Genomic DNA, 25585 nt, shown 5'->3' with positions numbered 1-25585 from the left:
GGATAAATAAAGGATAACTTAACTTAACCTAAATGCTGTGCGTTCTTCTCCGGTCTCTACCTGGAATGCAAAGAGCAGGAAAAGTAATTTATGGAGCAACAAGCCATTAATATTTCAAACCACGGTGTCGCCGACTTGTCGCTCCAATTCCACTTACTTTTACTATTCTCTGTGAATTATTTAGAGCACTCCTTGTGTACGCTGGAGGAAGTGCAGTACAAAGCGCTTTGGGACAGTGGGGGGGGGGGGGGGGGGGGGAGCATACATGTGGGACTCAGCGTCGACACAGAGAAAGTTGGGTATTGACAATTCATAGGAGACCTGAGAGAAGTGATAGTTCAGGTGCTGCTGTTTTTTTCTTCTTATTTATTTTTTATTTTTTTATTTTTTTAAGTCTACAGGGTAAATAAATTTCATCATCCCCTTTTACCGTTTACCAGCCAAAAAGGCCTGGTTGGCTACCTGCCAAAGTCACTGGTGGGATAGATCGACTTACCGGCATCAGGCAAAGTAGCTAACAGCGTCTGCCTGGCAGGAATATATTTAATATTGTAGTATAGCTAAGTTCATTTAAAATGCAAAGCTAGCTAAATATAGTCTACGTTCTTGCATCTTGTGGCAAAACGGATGAGGAACGGAGGAAATATGTGAAGTCCTCGACAGAGATGTAAATAATGTGCGTGTCGGTGTGTGTGTGTGAGACGGTGTGTGTGTGTGTGTGTGTGTGTGTGTGTGAGTGCGTGTGAGCTGAGCTCAGACATGGCTTCATTTACAAAGCCATAAAAGTGCTGAACTCCCTTAAAAAAAAGACAAATGAGTCATTAAAGTAGGTGGAGACAAGTGCATGATATTAATACTACAGATTTAAAAACATGATCAAATGTTCTGAGGCATGGGAATATGAGAGCGACAACAAGTCACGTATCACAATTGGCCGATGAGACCAGACTGAACTCCCAGAATGCCTTGCAACCGCTTCCTCCCATTCACTGCATCAGAAGCAGACCACACAAAGGGCACACGACGTCGTTAAATATTGATCAGAGCGCGTCACCGTACTGTTTAATATTTGATTAGATTAATTGAGTTAACTGCACTCTCTCTCTGTGTGTGTGTGTGTGTGTGTGTGTCTGTGTGTGTGTGTGTGTGTGTGTGTGTGTGTGTGTGTGTGTCTGACAAGCTTGCTGCATGCTGTCCAGTTATGGACCTTCCTTCCCATAGCTGAAATGTCACAGCACAGGTTTGGTTTGTCGTTTGAGGCATTTTAAAGGTCCCATTCCGTGCAAAAGCTGTTTTTACTTGTAAATGCATATATACTGCTGTCATCCCTCCCTGTAATGAGTGGTCACAACCTCAGAACTGCCACAGTTGGATTTGTCCCTATCCAGCTTCCCCCTGCAGTCTCCTTCAAGCCACACTCCCAAACGCTCTGTTTCCCCAGACGGGGGATTGGGACGTCACGATGGTCCTCAAGCATACTGCGTGGGTCTCTCTCACACAAGCTACCTGCACCATTTTGTCTATAGCCACAAAATTAACACTTCTAGCTGGAGCGACGGCAACTGTACGTGATCCAGCAACTGCGGAGGTGCATTCAGTAAGTCTAGGCATTTTGAGATGTCCTCTTTAGCGTAGCAACGTTAAGTTAGCGATAGCGTTAGTTGTGGACACAACCTAGCGTGCTGGTCCACAGACGCTAATCTGATTGGCCACTGGGAGCCTGGGGCGGGCTCTCCCTCAGCGGCCAATGGGAACTGTTAGTTCTGAATATATTATAGAAACAGACCATTCTTGGGACGCAACGAGATGAGGAAGGGACAACTCCGTCACAACAAACGGGGTTGCTATATTTTCGACAAATTAATCCAGAATCATGTTTTATGGACCAGAGACACACGTTTTTAAGAGGTTACAGCTGCACGAATTGGGACCTTTAATGGAACGCCCTGTCTGAGAATCTCAACCTAATCAATTCTTTCTGTTTTACTACACTTTTATTTATTTTTTGTTAAGCACTGACTTTGTAACAGTGTTTTGAAAGGTGCTATATAAATAAATATTATTATTATTGTTATTGTTATTATTAGTGTTCCAAATTTGTAATTTTATTGACTGCTTGTCTGTTCAGCCATATGTCCATGCTAAATAATTGGAATAATACTTTTCAAGCAACAGGGTGGCCTCGTGAGGAGTAGTATGTAGGTTCAAACCCTGTGTCAGAAAGCATCCACCGTGCTGATGTGTCCTTGAGCAAGACATTGACTCCCTATGTAGCGACTCCTTGACCCTAAACCTCTAAGGTACCAATGCATCTGAATAAGCATTAAAACAAATCCAGTTTATCCTTTAATAAAAACATGTGTTTATTTACTCATGGAACAATATGTCCCGTCCACGGCAGTGGATGTGAGGAATGAAAAACGGTTTTCTCACCGTAGTCTTCTCACCTACCTCTGAGGTGACGTAAGTCGTAAGACCTGTGCAAACCTTTGAAGTCCATGAGCTCACATCAAAACCACTCAGCGTCTGGAACATCTTCCTCAGAACTGTTGCTTTGAGTTAATCCTCCGTTTAAAAAGGCGTCTGCACCTCCTCTGCAGTCTGCACCTCCTCTATACCTCCTCTCACCTCCTCTATACCTCCTCTCACCTCCTCTATACCTCCTCTCACCTCCTCTACACCTCCTCTATACCTCCTCTCACCTCCTCTATACCTCCTCTCACCTCCTCTCACCTCCTCTATACCTCCTCTATACCTCCTCTCACCTCCTCTATACCTCCTCTCACCTCCTCTATACCTCCTCTCACCTCCTCTCACCTCCTCTATACCTCCTCTCACCTCCTCTACACCTCCTCTATACCTCCTCTATACCTCCTCTCACCTCCTCTACACCTCCTCTCACCTCCTCAATACCTCCTCTCACCTCCTCTCACCTCCTCTACACCTCCTCTATACCTCCTCTCACCTCCTCTACACCTCCTCTATACCTCCTCTCACCTCCTCTCACCTCCTCTCACCTCCTCTATACCTCCTCTCACCTCCTCTATACCTCCTCTCACCTCCTCTATACCTCCTCTCACCTCCTCTCACCTCCTCTATACCTCCTCTCACCTCCTCTATACCTCCTCTCACCTCCTCTCACCTCCTCTACACCTCCTCTATACCTCCTCTCACCTCCTCTATACCTCCTCTCACCTCCTCTATACCTCCTCTCACCTCCTCTACAGCTCCTCTATACCTCCTCTCACCTCCTCTATACCTCCTCTCACCTCCTCTACACCTCCTCTATACCTCCTCTCACCTCCTCTATACCTCCTCTACACCTCCTCTATACCTCCTATCACCTCCTCTATACCTCCTCTCACCTCCTCTATACCTCCTCTCACCTCCTCTCACCTCCTCTATACCTCCTCTCACCTCCTCTATACCTCCTCTATACCTCCTCTACACCTCCTCTATACCTCCTCTCACCTCCTCTATACCTCCTCTATACCTCATCTCACCTCCTCTATACCTCCTCTCACCTCCTCTACACCTCCTCTATACCTCCTCTCACCTCCTCTATACCACCTCTCACCTCCTCTATACCTCCTCTCACCTCCTCTACACCTCCTCTCACCTCCTCTATACCTCCTCTCACCTCCTCTCACCTCCTCTATACCTCCTCTCACCTCTTCTATACCTCCTCTCACCTCCTCTATACCTCCTCTCACCTCCTCTATACCTCCTCTCACCTCTATACCTCCTCTACACCCCCTCTATACCTCCTCTCACCTCTACACCTCCTCTCACCTCCCCTACATCTCCTCTCACCTCTGCTCCTCCTCTATACCTCCTCTCACCTCCTCTACACCTCCTCTACACCACCTCACATCTTCTACACCCCCTCTATACCTCCTCTCACCTCCTCTGCTCCTCCTCTACATCTCATCTCACCCCCTCTACATCTCCTCTCACCTCCACTCACCTCCTCACATCTTCTACACCTCCTCTATACCTCCTCTGCTCCTCCTCTACATCTCCTCTCACCTCCTCACATCTTCTACACCTCCTCTACACCTCCTCTACACCACCTCACATCTTCTACACCCCCTCTATACCTCCTCTCACCTCCTCTGCTCCTCCTCTACATCTCATCTCACCCCCTCTACATCTCCTCTCACCTCCACTCACCTCCTCACATCTTCTACACCTCATCTATACCTCCTCTGCTCCTCCTCTACATCTCCTCTGCACCTCCTCACATCTTCTACACCCCCTCTATACCTCCTCTCACCTCCTCTGCGCCTCCTCTACATATCATCTCACCTCCTCTCACCTCCTCACATCTTCTACACCACCTCTACACCTCCTCTGCACCTCCTCTGCACCTCCTCTACCCCTCCTCTGCACCTCCTCTATATCTCCTCTACCCCTCCTCTGCACCTCCTCTCACCTGACCCGCTCAAAATAAAGCCCCCCTTCCCCCCTGTTAACCCGATCTGACGTGGATCCCTCTTAGAAAGCCTTTGATCAGGTTAATGCACACGGCGATGATGAATGGACTCTTTGGCTTGTTGCCTTACCTGCCTTCATGGACAAACTCTACGTTAGCTTGAGGTTGATCTTTGAAGTCCTCTGGTGATCTGAGAAGAAGAGATAGCCATGGTATTTGGCACGGTGCTTTGTGACAAAGTGTTCCTGGCTTTACATAAGACGTGAAGCGAGAGGATTTGATATAATTCAGTATTGTCTTTGTGGCGTTTATATATTTATAGGCTATCTACAATCCCAGATCCACAGCTTTGTCAGTTGCAGCGTCCTCCTTATCAGTTACTCATATTGAGAGAAGCAGAGAAACTTCTTCATGGAGGCGCTACCAACAGGAAATGATACCTCCATTTCATACTGTGTCTAATGAAAACCTCTCCAACATTTCAAAGTAGCACAGTACTTGAATGTGTGACCACCACACAGATGCAGGGTCAGGGTCGTGTTTCTACAGACCAAAAGTCTTCTCAAATAATTGTGATTGAGGGCGGCTGTGGCTCAGGAGGTAGAGCGGGTCGTCCAACCAATCAGAAGGTCGGTGGTTCGATCCCCGGCTCCTCCAGTCCGCATGTCGAAGTGTCCTGGGGCAAGACGCTGAACCCCAAATTGCTCCCGATGGCTGTTAGAGCTGTGCATCTTCACTGATCTCACGATTCGATACGATTCGATTATACAAGTCTACGATTCGATTCGATTCGATTATACGATGCATCTCGATGCATCTCCGATGCATCTCGATGGATCGCGATGCATCTTAAATCAATGCATCACTTTTTCCGCAATACATGATTTATTTTTTCTCACTTTCTTTTTTCTCACTGTGTGGCTACTTTTAAAATAAAAGTGCATTTGGAATTGCATTGTATTATGATCCATAATTAAAATAAACAACTGCATGTACTTACATTCTATTTTATTTTATTATAATTTTTTTTTTTTTTTTTTTTTATAATCGATTTTTGATATTTGTTAATCGATTCAGAATTGTCCTATTAAGCATCGCGATGCATCTCTGAATCGATTATTTTCGGCAGCTCTAATGGCTGTGCCAGCACCCTGCGTGGCACCTGGCCGCCTTCGGTGTGTGTGAATGGGTGAATATAGGCACATTGTAAAGCGCTTTGGATAAAAGCGCTATATAAATGCAGTCCATTTACCATTTTACCATGATTGTTAGGGTTAGCCCAAACCCCAAAGAAAAGCATTTGTATTTGGGCCGGCTTCATTTGGACTCCTCCTCGTCCCTGCAGGTATCCTCGCGTCGACAAAGAGTCCCTCCGACCGGTGGCCACCAACATGGGCCTGACCGGACAGAACGCCGAGGTCTGGTACCCCCCCGGGCACGGCGACATCTACGCCAGCTTCTACAACTCGGGCCTGCTGGACCAGCTGATAGCCCAGGGCAAGGAGTACATCTTCGTGTCCAACATCGACAACCTGGGCGCCACCGTGGATCTGCACATCCTGCACCACCTGGCCAGCCAGCCCAACGGCAAGCGCTGCGAGTTCATCATGGAGGTGACGGACAAGACGCGCGCTGACGTCAAGGTGTGTGTGTGTGTGTGGAGGAGGAAGACAGGCTTATGGCTTTTAGAGCCTAGGTGATCTTCAGATGATGCTGGATTTAAGGGTCGTTTGTAGAGTGAAACCTGCGCCGTTCCTGTACACCTGCGTGTGAAGTTCTGGCCTTGTACTACGGCACGGTGGATCAGTGGTTAACACTGTTGCCTCCCAGCAAGAAGGTCCCGGGGTTCGAACCCCCAGGTCCTTTCTGTGTGGAGTCTGCATGTTCTCCCTGTGTTTGGGTGGGTTTCTGCCGAGTGCTCCGGTTTCCTCCCACCCTTAAAGTAGTCTTAGGACTAGGTAGGAGAAAGTAAGGATTTTTTTAAATAATAATAATAATAATAATAATAATAATAATAATAATACAGTAATAATAAAGTAAGGATTAACTTCTCTTTGTTTCACTCTATGTGAAAATTGCAAATTGTTTTGATTTGGCACTAGAATGAAATATTGAGCTAGAATAACAATATGACTGGATATATCTGACTTAGCTTGTGAACCTTATGTTATGCATTGTGTGGCTTGCCCCCTATCCAGTAGCACTCAAGACGGGTGTAATGAGGTGAGACAGTGCTAATCAGGTGGGGTTTTCTTTGGGTGGGGGTTTATGGTTGTCAGACTTATAGCCTCGTTCTGCCTCTAGAATCTTTTGACACATTTCGGTGTGTTTTAGCGGCTGCGTGGGATTTAATAATGATCACCTGTTGAGTTATGCATAAAAAAGTAAATAGTACTTGCTCTGCCTTTCTCTTTGCTGTCGCATGCACTTTTAGTGTGGGGATAATTCAACTCCTGGACTCAAATAGCTTTGCCATTGTCTTGTGTAGGGGCGGCTGTAGCTCAGGAGGCAGAGCGGGTCGTCCACTAATCGCTTTGGATAAAAGAGGTCGGTGGTTCGATTCCCGGCTCCTCCAGTCTGCATGTCGAAGTGTTCTCTTGGGCAAGACACTGAACCCCAAATTGCTCCCGTTGGTGTGCCAGCACTCTGCGTGGTAACCTGCCGCCATCGGTGTGTGAATGGGTGAATGTACCTACTGACTGTAAAGCGCTTTGGATAAAAGCGCTATATAAATGCAGGCCATTTACCATTTACCATCTTATGACAAACACACAAAGCTGATGTTTGTTCACTTTGGCTGTGCCTGGTAGCTTTTCACTTTGGCAGGTAACCAGCTATCATCTGAAGATCCTCTCCCCCGTCTAAAAGCCTAAATTTGTTCTGGGAAATGATCAAAGCGGTTGGTGGGTTGTGGACATCAGCCACAGACTGACCGGCAAAAATGACGACTCTTGACTTGGTGCTGTTTCCAGGGCGGCACGCTCATCCAGTACGAAGGTAAACTGCGTCTGCTGGAGATCGCCCAGGTGCCTAAGGCCCACGTGGACGAATTCAAGTCGGTCACAAAGTTCAAGATCTTCAACACCAACAACCTGTGGATCTCTCTGGCTGCTATCAAGAGGCTCCAGGAGCAGAACGTCATGGACCTGGAGATTATAGTCAACCCCAAGGTGAGGGGAGAGGGGGGGGGGGGGGGGGACCCACATACACGCACAGAGTGGAACTAACTCAAAACACACACACACACACACACACACAAGGTAAGGGGGAAGAAATATCATGCATAAATACACTCTACCATGTGAGAGGAGGGGAACTCGCATATTTACTCATGCTCGCTCGCTCGCACTCTCTCTCTCTCACACACACACACACACACACACACACACACACACACACACACACACACACACACACACACACATCAAAGGAGTTTGTTGAAAATGCTCAAGGAACAAATTACAGGGTAGCTTCCAAACAGATGTGATTACCTTGTGACCTAATAACCTCACAGCTGTGTGTGTGTGTGTGTGTGTGTGTGTGTGTGTTGTGTCTTGAAATGCCACACCCCTTAGGTGATAATGGAAAGTTTGCGTCACTTCACACACTAAAAGCAGGAGCTTCTTGGCCTTGACCACTAACCCTCATCTCCCATGTGACCCTTCACCTCTTGGCGCACTCGAAGAACACACAGGCCCAAATCGTGTGTGTGTGTGTGTGTCCGTGTGTGTCTTGGTAGTATTTTAGCATTTAACACTATGTTGAGTGCTAAAGGGCTTCCACACGTTTCCATCAGTTTCACGACTATACTACTGCAGTGTAACATTACAATGTTTCAATTTATGAATCGGTCTTTCCCAGCCAGTCCGAGATTCAAACCCAGCAACCTCTTGCTCCTTAATAGTCACTAATGTGACTTGAGAGTCCGGCGTAGACAGACATCAAGTGCTTAGGGCAGGGGTGGGCAATTATTTTTTCCTGGGGGGCCACATGAGAAACCCAGATTGTCGCCGGGGGGCCAATTTTTTTCTTTGTCATGCCTCTAATAACCTCTAATTTGATCACTTGATTAAATTATAGAAAACATACCGTGAATTTATTCAGGAAGAAGCACACTCGCGACACGTGTTTCAAAATAAAATGCCAATTTAGGTCATCCTATTAGATTTTTCTTGCTTTCTAAGTAAAATGGTGTGGCTTGTCTTAGAGCGATCCCGCCCGGGCCAGACAGGACCATCATCAGGGCCGCAAAATGCCTCAGTCTGGTAGGAGTGCCATCGACAGTGTAGTTGAACTTAGGTCCAGGTGAAAAGTATAAAGTAAATAGTGCAAAATGCAGCAGCCAAGCTCTTTGACCAGAGGCAAAAAAGAGCCCATAATTATTACTCCAATTCCAGCTGCACTGGATCCCTGTCAGTTATAGAATACATTTTAAAATGCAGATTTTTGTCTACTAAGCCGTCCATGGTCTTGCCTCTTCTTATCAGATGAAGAAAGGTTTTGTAGTCACTGGTTCTTCTTATTTAAATATGTATGTATTAGGGGTGTCACGATACACTCAGTTCACGATACGATACGTATCACGATACTGGGTTCACGATAACGATACGATACGATACGATTTTAACAATATTTTTTTAAACTTGAATAATGACAATATATGACTGGAAAAGTAGTATTTTATTTGAAATGCACAAATACAAAACATGCTGTTGTGGGAAATTGTTATTACAATAACAACTAGAAAAAACATGAGATTGGAGATAAGGCTTATCTTGAAATAGAATGAGTTACACCGTCACTTAGATTTACTTTGAACTAAAAGGTTTCTCAGCAGTATAAATTCTCATTATGCATCTTCAGTTTTTCTTCAAACTCAAACAACAAGACTTTTCTTAGTCTATTTTTTATGCATCTTCAGTTTTTCCTGTCAAGTAAACAGTTTTGCCAGAAACTCAATTGAATGGTTTCTCTCCTGTATAACTTCTCATGTGTCTCTTCAGAGACTTGTTCAACTGAACTACTTTCCACACATTGAACTTCAACAAACAAAGACGTTTCTTTGTCTACTTTTGAAAAAAAAAAAAAAAAAAATAAATTTTTTTTTTTTCACGATATGAGATTTCATCTCAACGATACATATCGTGACGTTTTACTATCGCGAAATTTCGTGGGACGATATATTGTGACACCCCTAGTATGTATGTATGTATGTATATTAGGGATGGGCATTTCTAGCAAAAACACTATTCGAAATTCGCTGGCCAAAGTCGACTTTTAATCGAAATTCGAAAATAAAATAAAAAATGTAAAAAATAAAAAATGCAATTTTTTTTTTTTTTTTTGTGTGTGAGTGAAATGTTGCATTGTCTCCCCTGATTCTAAGTCTAAGGCTTTATTAATTAATAGAAAAAGCTTCTGCTGTGGATTTTTAGCTCAAACAAGCATTGCACCACTGAAGTAAAGAACATGTTACATGACATTGACATTTTCGAAAATAAAAAACAGTTTTGACAATCATGAGTGGTTCATTAAATATTTAGTAGGCTCAGGTCTGAGTGCCAAAGGGGTGCCAAAGTCACCCCCTCTCCCTCTTCATGGGATTTCATCCGCCATTCATTTTTCCATAAACCTTGCTTAAAATGCTTATAAAAATTGTTTTACTTGCTCAAACCAAGCGATTCGACTATACTTAGGATCAGGGGAGACAATGCAACATTTCACTCACAAAAAAAACAGTTTTTTTTTTCGAAATTCGATGCCCATCCCTAATGTATATCTGTATATACTGTATATATATATATACACACGCACACACACGCACACGTACACACACACACACACACACACACACACACACACACACACACACACACACACACACATACATATATTGTATATACAATACATACACAGTGCACACACACCCCACACACACACACACACACACACAAAGATTAAAGTCTCATGACAGGAAGAGATGTACCCTGCATGTATAGAATTCTTTGAAGAGGGAGAGATTGTCTTTTATGTGTTTCCCAGTGACGCACGGAGAGCTGACATCAGAACAGATAAGTTAGCGCTGATGCGTTACAGAGGCATGGTACAGAGAGCTGACATCAGAACAGATAAGTTAGCGCTGATGCATTACAGAGGCATGGTACAGAGAGCTGACATCAGAACAGATAGGTTAGCGCTGATGCGTTACAGAGGCATGGTACAGAGAGCTGACATCAGAACAGATAAGTTAGCGCTGATGCGTTACAGAGGCATGGTACAGAGAGCTGACATCAGAACAGATAACTTAGCGCTGATGCGTTACAGAGGCATGGTACAGAGAGCTGACATCAGAACAGATAAGTTAGCGCTGATGCATTACAGAGGCATGGTACAGAGAGCTGACATCAGAACAGATAACTTAGCGCTGATGCGTTACAGAGGCATGGTACAGAGAGCTGACATCAGAACAGATAAGTTAGCGCTGATGCATTACAGAGGCATGGTACAGAGAGCTGACATCAGAACAGATAAGTTAGCGCTGATGCATTACAGAGGCATGGTACAGAGAGCTGACATCAGAACAGATAAGTTAGCGCTGATGCGTTACAGAGGCATGGTACAGAGAGCTGACATCAGAACAGATAAGTTAGCGCTGATGCGTTACAGAGGCATGGTACAGAGAGCTGACATCAGAACAGATAAGTTAGCGCTGATGCGTTACAGAGGCATGGTACAGAGAGCTGACATCAGAACAGATAACTTAGCGCTGATGCGTTAGAGAGGCATGGTACAGAGAGCTGACATCAGAACAGATAAGTTAGCGCTGATGCGTTACAGAGGCATGGTACAGAGAGCTGACATCAGAACAGATAAGTTAGCGCTGATGCGTTACAGAGGCATGGTACAGAGAGCTGACATCAGAACAGATAAGTTAGCGCTGATGCGTTACAGAGGCATGGTACAGAGAGCTGACATCAGAACACATAAGTTAGCGCTGATGCATTACAGAGGCATGGTACAGAGAGCTGACATCAGAACAGATAAGTTAGCGCTGATGCGTTACAGAGGCATGGTACAGAGAGCTGACATCAGAACAGATAAGTTAGCGCTGATGCGTTAGAGAGGCATGGTACAGAGAGCTGACATCAGAACAGATAAGTTAGCGCTGATGCATTACAGAGGCATGGTACAGAGAGCTGACATCAGAACAGATAAGTTAGCGCTGATGCGTTACAGAGGCATGGTACAGAGAGCTGACATCAGAACAGATAAGTTAGCGCTGATGCGTTAGAGAGGCATGGTACAGAGAGCTGACAACAGAACAGATAAGTTAGCGCTGATGCATTACAGAGGCATGGTACAGAGAGCTGACATCAGAACAGATAAGTTAGCGCTGATGCGTTACAGAGGCATGGTACAGAGAGCTGACATCAGAACAGATAAGTTAGCGCTGATGCGTTAGAGAGGCATGGTACAGAGAGCTGACATCAGAACAGATAAGTTAGCGCTGATGCATTACAGAGGCATGGTACAGAGAGCTGACATCAGAACAGATAAGTTAGCGCTGATGCGTTACAGAGGCATGGTACAGAGAGCTGACATCAGAACAGATAAGTTAGCGCTGATGCGTTAGAGAGGCATGGTACAGAGAGCTGACATCAGAACAGATAAGTTAGCGCTGATGCATTACAGAGGCATGGTACAGAGAGCTGACATCAGAACAGATAAGTTAGCGCTGATGCGTTACAGAGGCATGGTACAGAGAGCTGACATCAGAACAGATAAGTTAGCGCTGATGCATTACAGAGGCATGGTACAGAGAGCTGACATCAGAACAGATAAGTTAGCGCTGATGCGTTACAGAGGCATGGTACAGAGAGCTGACATCAGAACAGATAAGTTAGCGCTGATGCGTTACAGAGGCATGGTACAGAGAGCTGACATCAGAACAGATAAGTTAGCGCTGATGCGTTACAGAGGCATGGTACAGAGAGCTGACATCAGAACAGATAACTTAGCGCTGATGCATTACAGAGGCATGGTACAGAGAGCTGACATCAGAACAGATAACTTAGCGCTGATGCATTACAGAGGCATGGTACAGAGAGCTGACATCAGAACAGATAAGTTAGCGCTGATGCGTTACAGAGGCATGGTACAGAGAGCTGACATCAGAAAAGATAAGTTAGCGCTGATGCGTTACAGAGGCATGGTACAGAGAGCTGACATCAGAACAGATAAGTTAGCGCTGATGCGTTACAGAGGCATGGTACAGAGAGCTGACATCAGAACAGATAAGTTAGCGCTGATGCGTTACAGAGGCATGGTACAGAGAGCTGACATCAGAACAGATAAGTTAGCGCTGATGCGTTACAGAGGCATGGTACAGAGAGCTGACATCAGAAAAGATAAGTTAGCGCTGATGCGTTACAGAGGCATGGTACAGAGAGCTGACATCAGAAAAGATAAGTTAGCGCTGATGCGTTACAGAGGCATGGTACAGAGAGCTGACATCAGAACAGATAAGTTAGCGCTGATGCGTTACAGAGGCATGGTACAGAGAGCTGACATCAGAACAGATAAGTTGGCGCTGATGCGTTACAGAGGCATGGTACAGAGAGCTGACATCAGAACAGATAAGTTAGCGCTGATGCGTTACAGAGGCATGGTACAGAGAGCTGACATCAGAACAGATAAGTTAGCGCTGATGCGTTACAGAGGCATGGTACAGAGAGCTGACATCAGAACAGATAACTTAGTGCTGATGTGTTACAGACAGGGTTGGGGAGTAACGGATTACATGTAACGCCGTTACGTAATCTGATTACAAAAAAACGGTAACTGTAATCTGTCACAGTACATTTTAAGATGTGTAATCTAGATTACAGTAACGGGGGTATAGTAACGACGTTACAGGCGGGATAAATTCGCCCTTGCCTCTTCATTCATTTTACAAAATAACAACAAGAAACGGTGTAGCCTGGTGCCAGTGACTGACTGTGACGAGGACGAGCGAGGCGGAGCAACAGCACTTTTACGTTCGCTCAGTGTTTAGACAGATCAAGCGCCTTCCACATGGATTCTACTGAAAATATCATTTTCAGTATAGGCGCTTGTGTGTGGGGCTGTGTGTGGGGCTGTCAGCTACGAGCTGCCAGGCAGTGGCATTGAATGTATCCGCCTGATACCCGTGCTGCTGACAAACGCTGCTCTAGTCGGCATGGGGCGAGAGGTTTTTACTTTCACTACGGCCACATTCCACTGAGTCCGTGTTCGGTCCGTCTGCGCTGCGGTACGGCTTCGGAGCCGATACGTTTCCACTCTACTTGTGTCAACTCGTCAACTCCCACCTACTCCGCTGCGTTGCGTGTCTACTCCGTCCCATCTCCGACGATCCGGAGCTCTCCGAAAAAGATACGCAAGGCTTCTATTTTTCACGGATGTCGGACAGTCGGAGCAAAGCTGCAGCAAGTTGGGTCAGGCGTGGAGTCAACAGGGCAGAAGTGCTTACAGCATTTCACTTCGTGTTTCAAGATTAAAGCAACAAGCTGCTTCTTCCACTCCACATCATGAAAAATACCCATAACGTAAATTAAAGTGGTCTTAAAAATAACTCTTGTTGTATTCTCCTTAACTTCATGTTGGTATAAACATTCTTATCTGGTTATCAATGGTAAAACATGCTTCATCTAGTTAAATAAGGGTTTTAGCCAGGACTCTTGACCAGGACTCCCTGGAAGAAGAGATATTGTATCCCAATGGGACATTCCTGGATTAAAAAAAAAAAAGTAATCCAAAAGTAACTGAAAGTAATCCCTACTTTACTTTTAAATAGTGGTAATCAGATTACGTTACTAAGTACAATTTTTAACAAGTAACAAGTAACTTTAAGGGATTCCTATTTAAAAGTAACCTACCCAACCCTGGTTACAGAGGCATGGTACAGAGAGCTGACATCAGAACAGATAAGTTAGCGCTGATGCGTTACAGAGGCATGGTACAGTGGAACAGAGATAATATTATGTGATCAACATCCTGCAGTGCATTCGTTCGAAACAGCACATTTTTACAGTAGATGGAACAGCTGTTGCACGTTACCAGAGTGAGTTACATTTTCCACACCACCACCCGAGTGTACTGTATATTATCAATACGAATGTTGGAACCAATTTCTCTTACGTAGCAGATCGACCGAATCTATCAACACTTTTAAAACCCTGCGTAAAACTATCCCCAGGCCTCCAATAGTGCGTGTAGTGTGAATACACACATTCACATTACTCTTTACTCTCGCTTGCTTTCCTATTTCCGCATGATTGTCTCTGTATTATTTTCGCACGTTTTAATTTGTCTCTTGTTTGTTGTCTTTTTTTTTTATTGAAAGATAGGGTATGTATGTACACGGTATATATGTATAAAACAAAAAAAACAAAAAATATGGAACTGTGGTCAATCACCAGTCACGACCTCAACCCACAAGCAAACGGACTCTTCTTCTCATCTCTCCTGAACAATATCATCTCTGTCCTATTTTAGCGAGGCCATTGTGTCACATTAGAAGAAGCAGTAGGCATGGATTAGTATAGCAGAGGAGAAAGATGGCTGCACCGCTCTGCCTCTACAGAGAACAGCCCTCCTGCATAAATCATATCTCACCATGCTTGCTGGAGAAACCCACATTGTAAAGCCTCTCTCCTGTGTGAGTCTCCCCTTTCTCAGCCCTTTGTTCTTGATGTGTGTGGATTTGCATTCAGAGGAGAGAAAATGAGAAGAGAGGTATTTACTGTACATGCAATCCAGTTTTCTGGTTACCTCTCTGGTGACTCCTTTGCTAGCTTTCTGTCTGTGCGTTTTTGAGAGGGGTGTGTGTGTTTGTGTGTCTCTGTTTGGGTGGAGAAGAGAGTTTGGGTGTGTGTGTGTGCGCATGGGACGATATAGGAGACAAAGATAATATATGTAGGGCATTCACAGACTAGTCGACTAGTAAAACCACTAGTTGACACTGTGTTTAGTAGTCTGTTACGACCCGGTCTAAGGTCAGGCTGCAACATAAAATGCACACAGAAACCAGATGTAAAATGTAGCAAACTGCACAATTTTATTGCGAGGCACCAAACATGGGTTACATTAACAGTGCAAAGTTGGTAAAACTGGTTGAAGCAATGGCTCAGGGTGAACATTAGCCAAAACCCACACTAAATACCACCCACCAACTAACTAAGGACAAAACAAATGAAAGAAAAGACAATAATAAACCTACCTCCCTCAACTAAACCAAAACCAGGAGAAAACTGAAATTAAAAGGCCCATTCACCCCTACAGCTTCAGATAAGCTATTTGGCTAAGGACTAAGTTAATTACAAAGTGCCAGAGCACACTGGTTGGAGGAGTGCGGGGGAAGACCAGCAGCAACACCACTCAGTTACTGCTGGCCTCCCCGCCATCTTGCAGAATCCAGGGAGTTTTAAAGGCAGTGTGCTGCGGGGTCGACCAATCCACAGCCACCACCTGCCAATCATTGCCGATTGCCATCACCTGTAGAACAAAGATCCACTCACAACAAGAGCTCTCACTCAGCACACATCTAAACCACATGCATACAGGGAATTAACAAGAAACATAAGGGAATACAATACAAATACAGCCTAAGGCCGTAACAAGTCAACTATTTTTTTTTTTTTTTTTTTTTTTAATCTTTAAGAAAGAACATGAGGTATTTACACGACATACATGGACTATCATATCCCATATCCCATATCCCCCACAAAGAACACCAAAACACAACAAAACAAAACAAGAAAACTGCATAAGATACACAATAATCCAAGAACAAACAAAACTATTGTACAAACAACCAAACAAAAACAATGCATTCAAAGTAAATACATAGATCTTGCCCTGTTGGCAGCTAGGAAATGCATAGCTTTAAATTGGAAAGCATCCAATCCCCCAGCTGTAGTTCAGTGGTGGAATGAACTCTCAAGCTACCATACGTTGGATAACATTTACTACAAGAGCAAAGGCAGATTCTTAGATATCCCCAAAATATGGCAACCACATACAGAGTTTGACTTTAAGAACTTTTTATCCCAGTGTCATTAGGCTTATCAGGATAGGAGCTGAATGCATTGTTTTTGTTTGGTTGTTTGTCCAATAGTCTTGTTTGTTCTTGGATTATTGTGTATCTTATGCAGTTTTCTTGTTTTGTTTTGTTGTGTTTTGATGTTCTTTGTGGGGGATATGGGATATGATAGTCCATGTATGTCGTGTAAATACCTCATGTTCTTTCTTAAAGATTAAAAAAAAAAAAAAAAAAAAAGACTAGTCGACTACCTTTAGGGACGACTAGTCGACTAGTAAAATTCACTAGTCGTGAATGCCCTAGTATATATATATATTTTCCTTCCAAACATTGCCCGTCAAACTAGACACTTTATCCCTCACTGGAGCACTTCTTATACATTTGCAGAAGCGAAGACACATCAATTAGGTTAACTCTCAGGAAGGTGAGAGGTGCCAATTATTGGCCTTTATAAAATTCTGATTATTTTCTCCAACAGATCAACCGCTCTCTCACAACATTTTGATGCAGTTTATTTTCTTGTTGATGATTTTCTTTTTATGGGGATAAATAATTGATCAATGAAATGGAACTCACAGAAGTGATCCTGCTTCAGTAACAAATCAAAGGTTGGAGAAATGCTTAATCAACTGAATTGTATTGAAGTTAGATTTCTGTGTGATTTAGATGATCTCATTATGCATTTGAGTCTAATTCCAGGGTACACACGCATCCACGAGTATGCACACGCAAAGACAAACACACAGACACAATCTCTAGCCTTGTATCTCTTAACGTAACATTGTGTGAATTCTTTGTCTTTTCTGTATAATTCTATCTTTTATTACTTTGCAAAGTGCCTTGTGTCATCACAAGGCTCTGTTAACAGCAGTGTAGCTAACACATCAGACTCGATTTTGACATGACATTATTTTGGGCTGCGCTCACTCCGAGGCGCGGCTTCGTGCCTCAGCGCCCCCCGGTGGCGAAGCACTGCCTTAGGGTATGCAAATTATGCAACCCGCGTAATGTATCCACTGCTGAACTTTGCAAGCAAACCACAACCTCTTTCCTGACTATTGCCGGCTCAATAATAGATGTAATTTTTCTGGCCCTTGGCTACAGAATCACACGCTGTGACAGATAGTGTTATGCAACTAGTGATAACTGTGTGAGTGAGGGTGTGTGTAGCTTTAAGTGTGTGTGTGTGTGTGTGTGTGTGTGTGTGTGTGTGTGTGTGTGTGTGTGTGTGTGTGTGTGTGTGTGTGTGTGTGTGTGTGGTCCTACAGTGTGGCACTAACCACACATGCTGAAACTGTACTGTACACTGATGGTACTGAAAGGCACTCTGGATAAAAGCGCCCACTGACTGGCAAATGTTCTATAAGTTCACCTGACCTCTGCCTGTGATATTTACTAAGCCTATGTCTGAGGCCCAGATCTAATCAATCTTTTATTAGATGTCATCATCATACAATATATCTTATTCAATTACTGTGCACTGCACTCATGCTAGTGAGATATTGCATACCCGCGTGATTCAATTTAGTTTCTGCAATGTCAAATGAATTCTGACAGTCTTTAACTTGGAGGTTGCTTGAAAGTCTGTTGGCTTTTACTGGAATTGTTTTTTGGCCGGACCGCGACAGCAGGGCCAGCCCTATGAAGACGAATGTCTGACTGTCACTCACTGACTGAGTGAGTGAGTGAGTGATGAAGTTACACCATTGGTTGGTTAAAAAATATGGCCGGTCTTCACGGTGTGTCTCACACTGTCCCTTGGCACTGTATACAACCTTTTCCCTGCACCATGTGAGTCAGCTTGCACTGTGAAACTCAGCAGGTTAGGCCAGTGCAGTGTCACCAAGACAAGAATGATGATTCTAAAATGTGCGGGACGATTGTTGGGCAAGTTACTCTGACTCAGGAAGTGTAATAATTAGTTACTTATTACTGAATACTATTTTAAAAAGTAATACAATTACTATATTAATTACTTTGTTTCAAAAGTAATTCGTTCGATTTTTCAAACACAACTCATGTTCTCTCTTTCTCTCTTCTTTCCTGATTGGCTTCAGACGCTGGACGGCGGGCAGAACGTCATCCAGCTGGAGACAGCGGTCGGCGCCGCCATCAAGTGCTTCGACCACGCCCTGGGCATCAACGTGCCCCGCAGCCGCTTCCTGCCCGTTAAGACCACCTCCGACCTGCTGCTGGTCATGTCCAACCTGTACAGCCTGGAGGCCGGCTCTCTCACCATGAGCCACAAGAGAGAGTTCCCCACCACGCCCCACGTCAAGCTGGGCAGCTCCTTCACTAAGGTAGGGCTCTCCTTCACTAAGGTAGGGCTCTCCTTCACTAAGGTAGGGCTCTCCTTCACTAAGGTAGGGCTCTCCTTCACTAAGGTAGGGCTCTCCTTTACTGAGGTAGGGCTCTCCTTCCAAAAGTCACTGTGACATCAGCTCAACCTTCAGTCGTAACAGGCGGCTGTTGACCTAAGGTCTCATTATAGTGGAGCGAGGCTCCGCAAAGCAGACCTCCGCAGATCACGTGCGGACTCCGCGCTGGGGCCCATGCTTTTATAGTCAGAACGGCAGGCAAGTGATCAGCATGTTACATTGTACAATGGTAATAGTGAGAACAGCCCGTGAAAAGTCACAATGAAACACTAGAAAAAGAAACACTGCTTTTAATCTCTCTCAACCATGCTCTCAACACAACACATTTACTTTGTGAAATGACTCAAAACGTTGCAAATCAAAGTTTAGCCTACCACATGGGTCAAGAAATGTGGTGAAAACACAGCTCAGTGTTCAGGGCTCAGTGGCTCGAAAGCGTCCATGTTTGGAGAGAAGGCGTGCGGAGTGTCACAATGCGAGAAAAATCTTCAGGTATGTGCTGTGCGGCGGGGGGGCGCAGCGCGCCCAACACATTGATGTAATTTTTGGCTCACGCCCCTCGCTCCTCCCGCGCGCCTGTCTCGGCGCCGCGACCATAAAACAAGCTTTTGGATACATTCCTCTTGGTACACTGGACTACACTGCACTTGTGCTCGCTCAAAACAGTCGACTTCTCGTTCAATGAGGATGAGGACGTCTACTGGTCTTGTTTTGATTTTTAGGGGAGTTTCACGCTATAATTTTTTGCACGTTTGCATATTAGCTTGACTAGAAATATTACCCGATTCGCGCGCCATTCTGAGCGTGCGCAGTTGGGCAATTGCACGCCCCGCAGACCCCCTCTGCCTTGTTATAGTAGTGAAATTGTTTGTGCCATTGTTTTCTTTTGGACGTATAAATAAATATATATAAATAAATATTTTTGGATAGTCTTGCACTAAGCCAAAAGTTACACAATTATTATCCGTTACTTAATTGTGACATCAGGTGTAGCGCTAAATTCACTACAACCTCTTCACAGGTTGTGTGATCAATCATATTAAAGGGGTAGGCCAACTTTTTGAGAGATTTGCCTATTTGCCATATTGCCCATACATTAGTCTCGCTGGCCAGCCTCCCCTCCCTCCCTACTGTGAGAGGAGTCTGGCGCCGCAGGTCTCCATAACTGGGATAAACCCTCCCCTGCTCTACTCTGCTCTTCTATTGGAGCGACTGTTTCAGTCGCTGCCGGATGTCCGCTCCTGGCTTATTACAAGCTCTGTCATTGGCTCCGACCACGTCAATCAGAGCGGCTTCCGCTCCCTCCTCCGTGTGTGTCACTGTAAATAGTGCCCTGCCGCCTCAGTGAAAACAACAACGCTAACTAGCTAGCAAGCTAACGGCAGAAACCTACACGCTAGCTCGTCGCTACACACTGAAAACGGCAAGTTGGATTGTTGCAAACTATTTTCCAAGGACACTGCCGCTAAGCGCCGCCCATCGCAATCCCACGATGGAGACCTGTGGCGCCAGAATCCTCGCCCGGTAGGGAGGGGAGGCTGGCCAGCGAGACTACCCATACATAAACAAGATAAACAATGCCTTTACCGTCACTCTTCGTCCGTGCAGTACACTGAGGTACACAGCCATCCAGTTAGATTTGCAAATTAATGGGAGTTACCAGTACAGCTGTTCAAGTCACAAAAAGCACACATTCTAACAGCGCCAAAAATCTCTATGTACATGTTGTGACTCGTGTATACACTACGAGATTAAATATGAATCCAAAATGCTGAGAAACTGTCTTTTTTGAAGGTAAATAGATAGCCGGAACTACTTTCCAAACATGGCTGCCAGGCGCAGTGATTTCACACAGCACCTCAAACAAACAAAGAGTAACTGAACTAACAGTGCATAACCAAAGTTACTTCCTCGTTTGCCATGAGGCACTGTACACAGTGCCTCATAGCAAACGAGGAAGTAACTTGAGTTACTCTTGCTTAGTTTGGTTCATCTTTGTTAGATCTCGGTGTGTGTGGATTTACTTAGAAGATGGCCGTTTCATGGATTATTATTGAATCGCGTGGTGAGTACCAAAGTCACAACATGTACATGCGACTGTGACTGGCACTGTTGGAATTGTGTATTTTGGGCAACTGAACGGGGATAGGCAGCTGTACCATTAACTCCCATTCATTTGCAAATTTAACTCTGGTTGGCTGTACCTCACAGTGTACTGCATGGAGAGTGACGGTAAAGGCATTGTTTATCTTGTTTATGTATGGGCGAATCTCTCACAAAGTTGGCCTATCCTTTTAACAGTTGTTATTTCTGACAAGTTATGTACAGCGTTAAAATGATCGCCTATTCCGATGACAAAATAACATTTTCATCGGTCAGAACCAAAATGCACAGTTCATGTTCATTTTTTTATGAATTAATGGTTATTCTAGGAAGTTATTTTGCCCATAGTCCAATCAGCTTATGTTGACTAGTCCAGCGTGAAAAGGCTTTAACGCTAACCTTGATCACGGCCATCTCAAAATGAAGAGCGCTTTGCCCATAGACCCTGTTATTCCTGTTACAAAGAAGATGCTGCACTTTGCCCTCCCTCTCCCTTCCTGGAGTCCTTTGTTTTCTCTTTCTCTTAGCTGAAGAGGATCAACACGTTGTAACCGTTACGTGTTGATGGCGGAAGGAAGGAAAGACTAATTACAAAACATTATGTTACGGAATGTTTTGTAATTAGTCTTTCCTTCCTTTCGCCATCTGCTGCCAGAAACTGTGAAAGCTTTAGCCCTATCCTCTGAAAGAACAGCGCCCTCTTGCTATATTGTGCCAGTAAAGCAGTTTCCCATTAAATTATTCTTCTGTCTTCAAATGAACGTGGTAACAATCTATATTGATGTTAAAATGCTACATCTACCACCTTGTAGCATCTACCCCCCCCCCCCCCCCCCCCCCACACACACACACACACATCTTGTCTCATGTCTGTCTGTCTGTGTGTGTCTGTACTGTAGGTGCAGGAGTACCTGACTCGCTTCGAGAGCATCCCTGACATGCTGGAGCTGGACCACCTCACAGTGTCTGGAGACGTCACCTTTGGGAAGCACGTTTCACTCAAGGTAAGTGTCACCACCAGTGTTGTAGACTAGAGCAGAGGTTCTCAAATCTTTTTCAGCCAAGGACCCCTTACAAGATAGAAGATATACCGGGGACCCCCTCATTCTGATTTGTGATTTTGGGCTAAGCTTAATTGTTTCCACGGTAACGTGCTTGACTTTTAAATTGATAGGTTTGTTAGATTAGAATGTAATCCATGAACCATTTTAGATTTAAAGCATAAAATATTTTCTTTGAACTATAAAAAGCTTTTATTTTTATTTTCCTGAAAACTTTTCGCGGACCCCCTGGCAAAGTGCCACGGACCCCTGGGGGTCCCCCCATTTGAGAACCACTGGACTAGAGGATAGAACACCGCGCTCACAACAACTCACCCAGCTCAGGCGTGAGTTGTCACAGGCTGCCAGTGTCGAGCAAGGGATTTCTATAGACTTGAATCAAACACTAGATTCATTCGTTAGTTGAGCAGAAAAAGAAGAAAATCGCCAATGTTGTAGTTATGTGGCTTTTCTGCATCAGCAGCAGAAGTCCCATCTCTGAAGCCTTCTATCTAGAAACATTGCATCACTTATTCAGGAGCCCATGTTCAAGGTACAGTACAGCATGTAAGATTATACAGGAGCATAGAAACTGAGCTGACTGTAAACTAGGCAGCTAGGAGACTACTGAGTCTTCCCGTTTCCAAGGGCACTACCGCCAAAGAATTACTGCCACAGTGGCCGTGGTAATGATTGGATTGTTGTTGCACCAGTAAACTGAGAATCCACAGATTCCAGTGGTATTAGTCTTATTACTCTAGGACCAAAACTCACTGAACTAGCAGCCAAAGAAAAAACGCTTAACACTTACTGCCGCGGCAGCAGTGGTGGCCCATGTTCGTTTGGTGGAGTGGACGTGCAGAGAAAGACTCTTTTAATCTCTGTTACTGACCTCTTTGTATGGGACGTCCCAGACTTGAATTTCTTGCCCTGGTTATGGGACAGCATCTTTAAAAATGACATCACCCGCTCATTCTCTCTTCCTCTATATTTGTATTTCTCATAGGGAACAGTAATCATCATCGCCAACCATGGGGATCGGATCGACATTCCCGCTGGCTCCATGCTGGAAAATAAAATAGTATCTGGCAACCTCCGCATCCTGGACCACTGAGGCCTTTTCATCCACGCGCATCCTCATCATGTGACCTCGAAAGCTTTATCCCAGTCATGTGACCTACTAGACTTCACATCATAATGAGCTGTACGTCATGTTTACCCCACACTCACAGATAGATGGTTACAGGTGGCAGCTGGCCCAGAAAGCTGTGATTGCATGTGCAGTGCTGCGCTGCTGCCCATGAGAAGTCAAATGTGTCTGTGTGTGCCTTCAGGCTGGATGGCAGCATGTGGGCCTGATCATCATCTTGTCTGATGGTTGGAGCTGCTCAAAGTCATTGACTGTAAATTATATATATATATGTATATATATACTGTACATCCAGCACTGCTAATGCAATCACATAGTGTAACGATGATACAGAGTGGTCAAGTAGTCACTTATGAAGGAATGTGTAGTATTCATCTGTACATCACTAGGATCACATGGTTCCACAAATCCCAAGCGATATAAATGACAACACAGCGTAGTTTGAGACACGGATCAAGCTTCATTACTGTTACAACACATAATTTGTATGAGGAGAACTAGCAGGCTTTACAGAAGCTCACAGACAACAATTGAAAAGAGAGGCCTGAATTTGTCAACACTTCTAAACTGTACTGTGTTAAACCTATCTATTAACATTAAGTAAATATATATGTGTATATATCAAAAGAACTCCAATTTCTATTCTTGCACAAAATCTATAAATCGAAGCACTTTCAAGGACCCATGTCCATTTATGGCTATTTTCAAAAACTTTAGAGGCCTTGATTTATTTCTCAATCTTTCAAGGACTCGTGGGAACCCAGATTTTTTTTAATCTCTCACTGAACAAATTAGTGTCTTATTGCATTTTTACCATCATATTTTATCTTTTATTTTTTTTATTTTTTTTACCCCTTGCCTGTTTTTGTTTTGATTTTGTTTTTGTTTTACAGTGTAAATAAACTAAGCTCATGTGAAGAGCCCATGTAGCTCAGTGGGTAGAGCGTGGCACTAACTGCCGAGGTGAGGTGTTCGAGTCCCACTGGAGCAGCAATGCTCTCTGAATGGAAGCATCCTGTCTGGGCTAAAACCTCCAAAATGTCAACTTTACAGAAGGAAGAACCATGCACGTTTCATCCGATGGAGAGTTGCATAATCTTCTCAACCAGGAGCATGTCATCCTTATCAGTTAACGTTAAAACATGAAAATCAGCAGAATTGGAGTGTACACGGTTTTCACAGGACAACGGCCACATTCTATGAATTTGTGGAACCATGTAGATTCTACATTGTAGAATCAAGGCCATGCTGAATTTATGAATGGGTGAAATTGTTTCAGAGCAATGGAAACCGCGACCTCCTGATTATACATAGGAGAGCATAGAACACTTTTACTGGATAGATCAATAAATTATCTCTAGACTGAAAAGCTCCCAAGATTGTGCCATAGGCCTATATGGGAAACTAACATGATGCCCACAATGCCTGAACTGTATGGTGTTCTTGAGCTTTCTCAAATGAAAAAACTAATCACTAATCACCCAGGCAAAATCACTGAATCACACACCCTGTCATGAAATGATATAGGCTAACTTAAAACTGAAAGCTTTTTATTTTTTGTACAGTCCCAGTATGATGTTGAAAGAATATCACAATCTTGTACATTTTTTCTTTTCATCTAGTTTTTGCAGCACATTCTTCTAACATGTTTACCGTTACGTAGTATGAAACCTTTTGCCTCCACCAGAACCTTACTGTGTCCGCTGAGCCCTCTCCCCGTTCATCTGCCAATCCATCCATGCAACACTAGCTCCTCACAGAAAACAAGACAGAGGCTGCAGTATTTTCTCCAGTGTTTACGTCACACACACACGCAGATCCAGACCTCTTTGGAGAGTGAGAGACTAGACGTTTTTAAAAAAGGTGTGTGGGAAGTTTGCGGTGTGAGAGAATCCTTGTGATGGGTTCGATGTGCGCAAACGGACCGGGTGCCTGAAAGCAATAAGTGTTGATCTGTGGCAGTGAGGTGGTCTCTGCCTGCCCACAGCTGAATAAAGTGCAATATGAAATCCTACCAGTGTGTGTCTCTACTCTTTACACTCGCCATCATGTAAGATCAGGCCTGGACTCATCTTGGACACATGAGGGCTATATGGACCCGTCATGTTATGAGATTGGGTCTTTCTGACCCAAATCTGAGATATTGTTAACAATATAGCTTATATCTAATCACATCTAATTAGATATATCCAGTGTTGTGGGTAACTCATTACAAAAGTAACCTATTACATGTAATATATTACTTTTAACAGTAACTCAGTAATATAACTTATTACTTATAGGATTTCAGTAATATTATAACAGTTACTTTGTCAAGTATCTCAAGTTACAAATTGAGGTAATTTTTTTTCAAAGCACATATTTAAAAAAGATACAATCATTTCCTAATCAAACTGT

General features: G+C 44.1%; 1 protein-coding gene across 3 annotated transcripts in view; it reads left to right on the top strand.

Moving 5' to 3' along the window:
* The window catches only part of LOC310789371 (UTP--glucose-1-phosphate uridylyltransferase-like), an 82342-nt gene extending 57150 nt beyond the window's left edge, over positions 1-25192 (top strand). For all 3 annotated transcript variants that reach the window (XM_083651005.1, XM_083651004.1, XM_083651006.1), the window contains 5 exons: positions 5781-6078; positions 7408-7605; positions 18575-18817; positions 21898-22002; positions 23045-25192. In XM_083651005.1, the coding sequence (XP_083507131.1) occupies positions 5781-6078; positions 7408-7605; positions 18575-18817; positions 21898-22002; positions 23045-23152 (952 nt within the window). In that variant the 3' untranslated portion in view covers positions 23153-25192. The remainder of the gene's footprint in view (positions 1-5780; positions 6079-7407; positions 7606-18574; positions 18818-21897; positions 22003-23044) is intronic.
* Positions 25193-25585: the final 393 nt, after the last annotated feature.

This window comes from Poromitra crassiceps (genome assembly GCF_964638095.1).
Source record: "Poromitra crassiceps genome assembly, chromosome: 14".
In the NCBI taxonomy this organism is placed as follows: Eukaryota; Metazoa; Chordata; class Actinopteri; order Beryciformes; family Melamphaidae; genus Poromitra; species Poromitra crassiceps.
Note: the sequence above shows the minus strand (reverse complement) of the source record. Positions and strands in the feature narration are given on the sequence as shown.